Source organism: Rhincodon typus, chromosome 15 (genome assembly GCF_021869965.1).
Source record: "Rhincodon typus isolate 14 chromosome 15, sRhiTyp1.1, whole genome shotgun sequence".
Classification (NCBI taxonomy): domain Eukaryota; kingdom Metazoa; phylum Chordata; class Chondrichthyes; order Orectolobiformes; family Rhincodontidae; genus Rhincodon; species Rhincodon typus.
Window position 1 is genome coordinate 43,810,788 of NC_063346.1, and position 11,032 is coordinate 43,821,819.

An 11,032-nucleotide genomic window follows, 5' to 3' on the forward strand; every position below is an offset into this window, starting at 1 on the left:
CAGCCCTGCACCTTGTTGTCTCGGATTCTCCAGCATCTGCAGTTCCTACTATCTCTGAGGAGTAACCTTAGAGGTTTATAACATCGAGGGGCACAGATAAGGTGAATAGCCAAAGTCTTTTCCCAGGGTAGGGAGTCCAAAACTAGAGGGCACAGGTTTAAAGTGAGATGGGAAAGATTTAAAAGGGACCTGAGGGGACAGCTTTTTCACTCAGAGGGTGGTGCACATATGGAACGAGCTGCCAGAGGAAGTGGATACAATTATAACATTTAAAAGACATTTGGATAGGAAAGGTTTTGAGGGATATGGGCCAATACAGGCAAATGGGACTAGTGTTTCGGAATGCTGGTGGGCATGGATGAGTTTGGCTGAAGGGTCTGATTTCGTGCTGTAAGACTCTATGACACTACAGTCATTATGTATTACACTCTCTTGAAGGACCCCCATTTTTAATACAAGAATGACTTAACCTATGCCATCAAAAATAGGGAAAGGATTAACATGTCTGTACGAGCGGAGGCTCCTTTCTGTAAAACTTGAATAACTAATCTAAAGTACGGGCTGATGTGTTCCCCTCACCAATGGAACACTGACTATTACTGCAGGAGTTCAACTGGTCCCATCAACCAAGAAAAATGGCATGTTGTTTTTGAGATGAAAGAGGTATAGAAACAATATTGATAAACAATAAGTCTCTAATAACATAGAACAACCTCATCATCTGTAATCTGAAACAAAGACCATGTAATGTTACCTGATAACTATTTATAGCTTGATGTTATATATAGATTAGTAATTTTACATGGACAAATTTACTGCTTCTGGCTGTTTATTTTGGAGATTACAGATTAGATCAATTGCATTAGGCGCAAATATTGGTTTAATAATTTATAGATGCTTCAACAATGATTACCTGGACCAGCACTTTTGAGGAATGCTCCTTCAGGGTTGAAAATTGACGACAGGTCTGGCTTCCACAAAAATAATGAAAGGATAAAATAAGAGAGACTTGGGGCAGTTTTTGCAGTGCCCTGAGCGACATGGGCTGTGGTGAGATTTGTAACTATCTCAGATAAGGAATCTGACAGAGCCAGTCTTGACATCCGGAGCATCTCGCTGCATGTATCCACTGAGACAGTGTGGTGAGTTTTCTGCTGGCCAGGGTAAGATACCAAGTTAGGGGGATTATTGCTTGTTAAGTGTTTCGTTGGCGGCACAACTCGCCTCAGTAATATTCAGCTTCCTCTCTTACCAAATGTGCCGAACAAACCAGGCATCGAGAGTTCTCAACATGAAACTCAGAACAGGTAACTAGCAATTTCTACTCGCTGCTGGAATTGGGCCTCCATATTGGACAGTAAGCATCAACTTTTTACGGAACACACTATGGGCACCAGCTGCATGGACCCCCACAGGTAAAGGAACAAATACCAGGAGGTTGTCAGAAAGGCATGGCGTTGGTCGTGGGAGATTTTAATCTACAAATAGATTGGAAAAATCAGATGGGCAAAGGTGGCCTAGATAAATTCGTAGAACAATTTTGGGATAGTTTCTTAGAAGGGCACTTTTTGGAACCAAGCAGTGAGTAGGATATACTAGATCTAGTATTTGTGTAAAGAGAAAGGATTCGTTACTGTCCTCGTAGTAAAAGTGGGTGGCTGTGATCATAAAATGATTGAATTTACATTCAATTTGAGGGAGAGAAGAGTGAATCCAGATTGGTTTTGTAAACTTAATTAAAGGCACTTATACCATCATGAAAGCAGAGTGAACTGGCAAATTAAATATAATTACGCAAAGACAGGTGACAGGGCAGACGATTCAATAGTATGTTTGAAAACAAAGCAACGAATGACTAAAGAGTAAAAAAGTTGAGTACAACCAAAAAATAGCCAAAAATATAAAATCAGAGTTTCTGTAAATATTTTAAAACAGAGTTGACGAAGTGAGCATTGGTGCAATAGAAAATGAATCTGGAAAATAGGTAGATAAGAAATGATCTGAATGTTTATTTTTCACTTTAGAAAATATAAGTACGGTAACATAGTTATTTCTGCAAAGTCAGGAATTGGAAGGGAGGCGGGAAATTATGATCACCAGGAAATGGTACTGAGTTAATTATTGGAATTCTGGCCTGACAAGTGCCTGGGTTCGGCTGGCCATCGTCCCAAAACATTAAAAGGAGTGGCTAGTGAGATAATTGATGCTTTGGTTCTGATTTTCCAAAACCCCCGGATTTGGGCACAACTCTATTAGACTGGAAGATAGCAAATGTAACCTCTTTGTTCAAAAAGGGAGGAAGGGAGACAGAAAACTGGGAACAGCTATTAGCTTGATATCTGTCGTAGAAATATTATTAAAGACATAGCTGGGCAGTTAGAGAAGTTCAAGGGAATCAGGCAGAATTAATGTGATTGTGAAAGGGAAATCATATTTAGCTAATTTGCTGGAATCCTTTGAAAATGTAACATGTGCTGTGGCTAACTGGGAACCAAAGAGTATACTGCATTTAGGTTTCCAGAAGGCATTTGACAAAGTGATACATCAAAGCTTAGTGGGTGGCACGGTGGTTCAGTGGTTAGCACTGCTGCCTCACAGCGCCAGACACTGGGTTCGATTCTACCCTTGGGCAACTGTCTGCATGGAGTTTGCACATTCTCCCCATGTCTGCGTGGGTTTCCTCCCACAGTCCAAAGATGTGCAGGCGAGGTGGATTGGCCATGCTAAATTGCCCGTAGTGTTCAGGGATGTGTAGATTAGATGGGTTACAGGGGTATAGGTCAGGGTGGGATGCTCTGAGGGTCGGTGTAGACTTATTGGGCCAAAGGGCCTGTTTCCACACTGTAGGGGATTGTATGATTCTGTGAAATCTGATTATGGAACATAAAGGCTTATGGTGTAGAGGGTTATATACTGGCTAGCTAACAGGAAACAGACAGTAGGCATAAATGGGTAATTTCTTCTTGGCATGATGTAATGAGTGGTGTGTCACAGACCTCAGTGCTGGGGCCTCAACTTCTTACAATTTATACAAATGACTTTGATAAAAGGACCAAGGTATGGTTGCTAAATTTGCTGATGACGCAAAGGTGGATAGGAAGTAAGTTGTGAAGAGGACTTGAACAGGCCACTAAGCGATATACATTGTTTGAGCGAATAGGTAAAGATCTGGCAAATGTGATATAATGTGAGAACTTTAGAAATTGTCAATTTTGGCAAGAAGAATAAATAAGAAGCGTGTTACCTAAATAGTGAGAGAATGCAGAGCTCTGAAGTCTAGGATCTTGATGTCCTAGCACATGAAACACAAAAGGCCAGTATGCAGATGCAGCAAGTCATTAGCAAAGCTTATGGAATTTTATTCTTTATTCTGAGACAAGTTGAATACGAAACTTGGGTGCTTGTGTACTAGACAAGAAACCAAAAGAACAGCGGATGCTGGAATTGCTGGAAAATCTCAGCAAATCTGGCAGCATCTGTGGAAGGAATGCAGAGCTAACATTTCAGGTCCAGTGACTCTTCCTCAGAACGCTGAGTAGGCAGGTCATTTTACGAGAATGTTGGACAGGCCGAGGTTATTTCCTAGGAGGTTAGAAGTATAAATGAAGCTTAAAACATTCAAAGCAACTTGACTGAGTGGATGTGGAAAGAACACTTCCTCATGTGTGGAATCTAGGCCGGCAGGTTACTGTTTTTCAAAATAAGGGGCCTAGGATGAGGTGAATTAATTGCCGCAGAAGGGTGAGAGTCTTTGCAACTCTCTTCTTCAAAAGCCAGTGGAAGCAGAGCCCAAGAACCTTCTTAAGGCAGAGGTGGACAGATTTTTGGTCATCGGGGTAGGTGGGAGGTGAAAGATCATCTGGGATATAGAGTTGAGTTGTCAGTCAGATCAGATTAAATGGTGGAGAAGGTGTGAGGGCCCATGTGGGCTAGTCCTGCCTCGACCTGTATGTTTACAAAATAGCACAAAACATTTTGTGCGGAGAGATTCTGAATATCATGTCAGCAGAATCCCTCCACACTGCTCAAAGCTGCTCCAGACTAAGAATAGCGGTGCCTTTCGCTTTGTCTCCATTGAGCTGTTCGCTCCATGATGAATGCCCTACCTCCCATAGCTGTTTAATAATACAGAGGCTTCAGGTGGTTTGCAGAAAGATGGATGACCCCCAACAGCGATCAGAGCAAGTCTGATCTTGTAAATAGTTTCACTGGGCTAGGGACATCACCTTATGTTTTTCTCATCCGTTGGAGGTTATGCCATAAATCAGTTCAGACAATAGTTCCAGTTGCAAAATTAAACAGCTTCTTCCTGGCTTCCTTCTGAATCTTCGAGTTATTAATTGACGTTGTTTCACTGGAAGTCAGAAAGATTTGACATTTACATGGTAACCTCAGTGTCCATGAAAGAATCTGCTGAGAGGTTGTTCTCTCTCTCAGTATGAAGGCTGTCCTCTGCATCATTATTGGGTAATTGCCAACAAGTCTTTGCAGAATATCTCTCAACTTTGTTTATTTCTCTCAAAGATTGTTTTATTAAAATGTCGTATCCATTTGTGTTTTAGTCAAAAAGCAGTGGGAAGGTGTGGCGTTCAACATTTCAAGTTACGCTTTCTAAAAAAACATCCTGTCTGTACTGAGCAACGTTATTTGGTTAAGGGAGCTGAGTCATTGCCAGGCCACAGTATGGAAGCAGACAAATAGGAAAATGGGGAATGTAGTAAATTTAGGATGTTATGATGTGTTTTTTGCAGTTCTTTTAAGTATCTCCATATCCTTCAACTAGTTTCCCATGATGATGGGCTGTTATTTTTCTGGAGCCAAGTTAAATGGTTTTTATTTAGCATTTTCTTTTTGCTTAGAAAAAGCACAAGGTAGAAATTTCTTTCTCTCTATAACTGTCTCTCTATAACTCCCTGTCTCGCTCTCTCTGTTGAATCTTTCTCTTCCTCCCTTTCTTTCACTTTCTGGACCTGTTGCTGATTTACATAGTTTCTGATTCTGCATTACTTCATCCTTTTGTTCCGACTGGCTAAAAACATACATCATTGCTCATCCTTCAAAGGGCATTATGTCAATTTCCTCTCCCATGAACAGTAACTCCCTGTCCAAAGGGTCACGGTAATTAAATAGTCTCTCGAACTGGCATTGCTGGCTGCAGTGAAATCTGTTGCTATATAGTTAAATTTGGTGAAGGTTGGCTGGGAAGGCATCTAATCCACGGTCTTTTATTTGTGCGAAGTATGCAGCTGGTTTGTTTTATCAAAATAAATGAGCTTATTGCTATTGTCATCTTTTCCATGATTGCAATATGCGATTAAGACAGAGTGGCACAATTGTGTGGTATTTGTTGAGCACATTGTTCTTTAAGCATCGACAAATAACAAACTGCAGTTGCCTAGGTGTCAGAAGGACACTGATTCTAGTTGGCAGACCTGAGCGCACAGTCTAGGCTGGTATTTCAGTGCACCGCAAAGGTTGGGGGTGCTGACTTTCGGATGAGGTGTCAAAAAATCATCAGGTGACTGCAAAACACACCATCCCTCAATAAGCCAATTTTAAAAAAAAGACAGGCTGTCTGGTGATTTGTGTGAGATCCCCTCTGTGTAGTTTGCCTCACATTACAATTACATTTCAAAAGTAATTCAGGAAAAGTCTGCAGGCCTACCAGCCACGGTTACGGAAATCTGTAAGCTTCAGCAGAGTTTGGAAAGGAACTTCTCCTCCTCCAAATGTTTTTCTTAAAAGAAACCTAAATCTGGCAGCAGAGGTAGAGTTTCCAACACCACCAACCCCCAGTTTGGAGTGGAGTCTACCAGCATCGGCACTTAGCTTCCTCATTGCTGCTGCTGGTGGCACAGAAGGAGGGATCCCTGTGTTTGTGGTTTGAGTGGGTGCAGTGCGCAGATTACAAATTGCCTTGTCTGAGTTCTGCTGGTGCTCTGGTTATTAGCAACTCACTGCTTCATTGCTAGTTGGGAGGATGATAGCCTTGAGATCAATACAAATGATCAAGAAACTCCATATTTGGGTGAGGGTGAGAGAGAGAGAGAGAAGTATAAACTGGTGGAGGATGAGTTCATATCAGCCTATGATGTGTGCTGTTTTGTTACTGGAATTAGGCATCTCTGTTGCGTCTTCCTGTGTACAGAGCCTTACCTCTCTGATGCTGGAATTTCACGTTGGTGGGTAGGAATTGGTGAATTGAATTGGGTTTGGTATTGGATTTTCTTTTAAAACTTGCTGTGTTTCATAAAAAGTCAAAAAAATTGCATGAAATCTCGGTCAGAGGTTCTCACATTGGTTATCCTTCTGTTGAATCAGAATTTGATGCTTCTCCTTATGAAACATCAAAGAAGTAGTATTTATTTAAAAGTTACTTATCCCTAAATCTATTTGTTTATGTTCTTTCATTTATTTAAAATAATGTTATTTTCCTCACCAAAATCAGAGTCATGTTATCTGGTTTGCTGATATTGAGACACCCAACTAAGGTAAATTCAATAATATTTACAAATCTTTGTAACACTTACAAATAGTAAGAAAGTGAGGGGAGCCAATGGTCTAGTGGTATTATCACTGGACTGTTAATCCAGAGACCCAGCTAATGTTCTGGGGACTTGGGTTTGAATCCTGCCACAGCAGATGGTGGAATTTGAATTCGATAAAAATCTGGAATTAAAGGTCTAAAGACGGAGAAGAGTCTAAATATGACCACAAAATTATTGCCCATTGTCAGAAAAAACCCATCTGTGCTTCCCTCCAGGGAAAAGAACTGCAGTCGTTACCTGGTCTGGCCTACATGTGACTCCAGACCCACAGCAAAGTAGTTGACTCTTAAACTGCCCTCTGGGAAACTGGGGATCGTGCAACAGATGTTGGCCTAGCCAATGATGCCCTATTTCCATGAATGAATAAACAAAAAGTAATTTAAACAAGAAGTAATTAAGCATTATGAGTAGTGTCATGTGATTTACTCTGGCAAGTTTATAAATGGATCATGAAAAAGAGCCCTCTTGTGGTGCACTGGTAGTGTCCCTACCCCTGGACCGAGAGACCTGGGTTCAAGTCCCACCTGCTCCAGAGGTATATAATAGCATCTCTGAACAGATTGGTTAGGAAAAAATAGGTTAAATCAAAATATTGGATGTATGGAATTGTTTGTTGTGTGAGGAGCATGAGTTTAGGAGCTTGGCTAATTGGGTTCAATACAGGTCAGAGCGGTGAACAACCGCTAAGATCTGTGAGATGCTGAAGGAGCCAGTTCTGGAGTTTGGAAGGCACAGAATCTGGGAGCATGAGTGACCTGGGCTGTATGTAGCACAGGAGGGGAAAGAGCAATGTGACTAAGTTGTGTTTCTCTGGAAATGTGTGTGATGTGATTTTGATTCGTGCAAGCTAACCAAGAATTATCTCTACTACCACTATACCTTCCAACCAATCCCCAAGTCATTCAGACCACGATTTGGACTTCTTAAGTTACAAATTTCCATGATGAAAGAATGCTGCAATTGTGCAATTTTAGCATGTAACAAGAGTTTGGGTTGGGAGCATAAACTTGCACAGTCCCTGTATACAACTGAAGTAAACTGAATGCAACTTAATCATATCAGAATAACGGAGACATTTATTCTTCAATGAACAACATTGAATTCACATTTTATATTTTTTTTAAATGTGCTTCACCAGTTTTCCACTTCATAAGACTTCTATAATTATAAGGAAATTATGTGATTCTTGGTACACACAGATAAAACTGTCCTCTGACCACACTGATGCAAACCTTATACTGTGAACTTTGAAGGCAATAGACTTTAAAAAACTATATTATTGGTATCATTCTTCAACTAAAGTACTTAAAATGGAGAAACTGTTCCCTCTGGTGAGAGTGTGCAGATCAAGGGTGACATTTCTTGACAATTTCAATAGTTAGGATTTTGAGGGGTAGGGAACCAAAGTAGATAGATGGAGTTAAAATGCAGACAGGCCATTGTGTAAACAAATGGCAGGCTTAAGGGGGTGAATGGTTGCCTCCTCTTCCACTACCTGTGGCCTGTTTTAGAGGTGAAGGAGCTGATGTAAATAGTAGACCTGTTGATTGTTTTGGGGCGGTGTGATTTTTTTTTAATGGAAGGATTTCCCTGTGGTGCAAGTACTGAATGTAATATTGCTTTGAGATAAAGGGGCATGGGCAGTCTTTGCAGCTGCTAGCTGACTATCAGATTGCCTAGTGGCTCTGGGCAGCAAACCCCCTTTTGCTGAAGGGCAGAAGTCCCACTATTGTCTAGTTACAGCCAACCCTTCGTATTATCGCTGTGAGACAGTTCTTTTCGAAATCACTGTGCTCACAATTGACTTACTTTTAATATTCACTTCATGATGTGGCCTGATAGTTGGTTGTGAGATAAATATTGGCCATGAAGATGCACCAAAGTGTCAGTCTAGCTTGTGTTCAAGTCCTTGAGTACAGTAGTGTGCATACGAGCATGCAAATTAGGAACAAAAAAAGCCCCTCTTCCAACCCCGGCCTGCACTGTAATTCGATATGAGCCTGGCTGATCTGTTTGTATTAGTAACCTGCAAATATAAAGTTAGCTTCTCATGAAGGTGTTCAGTGGTAATTATGAAGTGAGTACATCATTTAAAACCCACGTATGCTACATTCAATACAATAAAACGTTTGGAGGTTGTTTTACAGTGACACAAACAGCGTAAGAGTGGAAGTTCTTATCAATTCATTGCAATTGATTAAATTACAGCAGCCTATAGATTGCTGCATTATTCCATGTGCTTGTCGACTCCTGAAGTTTCAGTAGAATGGTCAAATGCTGGTGTTGTGTAAGATAATGTATATCAGCCATAATTGGAGACATCATGACATACAGCTTCATGTTACCAGCTGTATAATGTAATCAGATATCTTTGTCTTAATCTTGTATTATTACCTAAGTGCCTCTTCTGGTTCATCTTTCACCACAAACTGCTGGAAACCCCCCAGACTAACAGAGGAAGGAAGATAGATGACTGCACTCGACCCAAAATGCCCAGGTCTTATTATCACTATTAGAACAGCTGGTCAATCCAGCTGTAAAAGATTATACTCTTTACTAGTCTCTGATCCCAAGGTAGCCCGTGTGTTTATAGTAAGGCAGATAATTCGTGTGACAACAAAAATCTGTAAGCTTTAATTGGCCATCATCTGCATATCACTTATGATTAAAACCACATTATTTGTTAAAGGGCAGTTTTATTATATGTGGATGTTTTAAGCTGTTAACGTTTGTGAATAATGTTAACAATTGTCAAATTTATTCATTATACATATCATGGGATAAATGTATTATTCTGTTGATTTTAGTGGGTTTAGCTCTCTGCATATTATCTACAAAATGGTGATTAGAAATGTGATTGAGAATTAATGAGAGTTATAAATATGTAGACTGTTTATTGGCGTATGTAGATATTATTAAAACTACCACATGGCAGAAATTCAACACAAATGCATAATAAGCAAAACTTAGTTCCCTGAATTCAAATGAATGAATCAAAGTGGAAATTAACTTAGTTTTAAAAGTTGTCCATGTGCAATTTGCTTTGTGAATTCCTAGATTTCTTAATGTGTGATATGTACCTTTATAGCAGACCTGACTTGATACGTACCAGGTAATGGATGTGAGAGGGTCGTAGATTTGAAAGTAAGCTTTAGTTTTGCTGGTTCTTTGATTTACCTCAGGGGTTGGTGCAGTGAATGTTTTGACCTTGTGTTCTGAAGCATTGGCTGGTTCAGGTCACTGGAATTCACTTTAGGAGAGAAACAGTGTTTGTAATTGTTGCACTGTGTTGGAGATTAATTTAAATTACCCTGAGGGTTGACTGGTCCAGAAACAAGATTTTCAGCTTTTTGCTTTATGTGATTTTAAACAGGGAATGTATAGTACTTCTGGCCTTGCCAATCTATATGTTTCCCCCATTCCCCTATCAGCACTGAGATCACTATCTAATGATACATTAATTTCTGGTTGGTTTCTTCTGGCTTTTGCTATGACTCTACAAGTATTTGGTACTTTCCGTAGTTCCTTTCGGTTGCACGGTTGCACAGTTCCACAGTGAGTGTGCGGCAGGTGCTGAAGGACCTTTTTGCTAACTTCACAACTTCTGCACAAACCCATTGATTCCAGACGTGGTTGCAAAGGTAGACAGTCCCCTTGGATTTCAGCATGACTTGGGGAATGACCAGAGGGTGTACTCTGAGCCGCCAAAGATTATGGATGTCAGAATTGAATCTGGTTTGATGAAGCTAAAGGTACATCACAGTGGGTGCAGCAATTGTTCTGGGCTAGTAATTCGGAGCTCTCAACTAATGAAAAATTCGTCAATTAATTAAATAAATTAGAGTCCTTTAGTGAAAGAAATCAGCCTTCAGATCCAAAACAGTTGGTTGACTTAACTACCCTCTGTAATGAATTAGCAAATCTTCTGAAAAGTGAGTGTTAAGGGGGTGGGACGGTGAATTTAGTGTTTGCTTGTGCCAGTGTCAGCTAGCTTACAACAGTGCTAGGATATAATAATTTCGCTCCCTCCCAGCAGCCAGTTAAAAGCATGGTTACTGGTGCCTGGTTTTAGCAAATGTACTGATTAGCAGGAATCACAAAGCTATTCACTTGAGCCCTCTTAGAGTCTAGAGCAGATCAAAATTTGATGCAATTATCATTAATGGCATTCAACTACTAATTTTACACTTTTTTGCTTCAATTTCAGATCTTATCCACTCTTGTCAAAGGAATTTCAAAGCCAGTGACCTGTAAAATTCGAATTTTACCATCTGTAAGCATCTCGGTGTTTTCTCGTCCTCTTCTTCCTAAACACCTAAAGTAACTGGCATGTTCATTTTTTTTCAACTAATGGAAAAGCTGCAGTCATGCAGTTGTTACTAGTCTGGTAGGCCAGGCAACTGGACTTGCGACCCAGAAGAAGTGAATTCAAATCCGACCATTCAGTTGAAATCTTTATTGAAAATTAGGAAATAGAAAAGCTG

At 40.3% G+C, this 11,032-nt stretch overlaps 1 protein-coding gene across 6 annotated transcripts in view; it reads left to right on the forward strand.

The window, feature by feature from the left end:
* The window catches only part of dus2 (dihydrouridine synthase 2), an 86,258-nt gene that overhangs the window by 36,866 nt on the left and 38,360 nt on the right, over positions 1 to 11,032 (forward strand). For all 6 annotated transcript variants that reach the window (XM_020537199.2, XM_048605682.1, XM_048605679.1 and 3 more), the window contains one exon: positions 10,756 to 10,821. In XM_020537199.2, the coding sequence (XP_020392788.2) occupies positions 10,756 to 10,821 (66 nt within the window). The remainder of the gene's footprint in view (positions 1 to 10,755; positions 10,822 to 11,032) is intronic.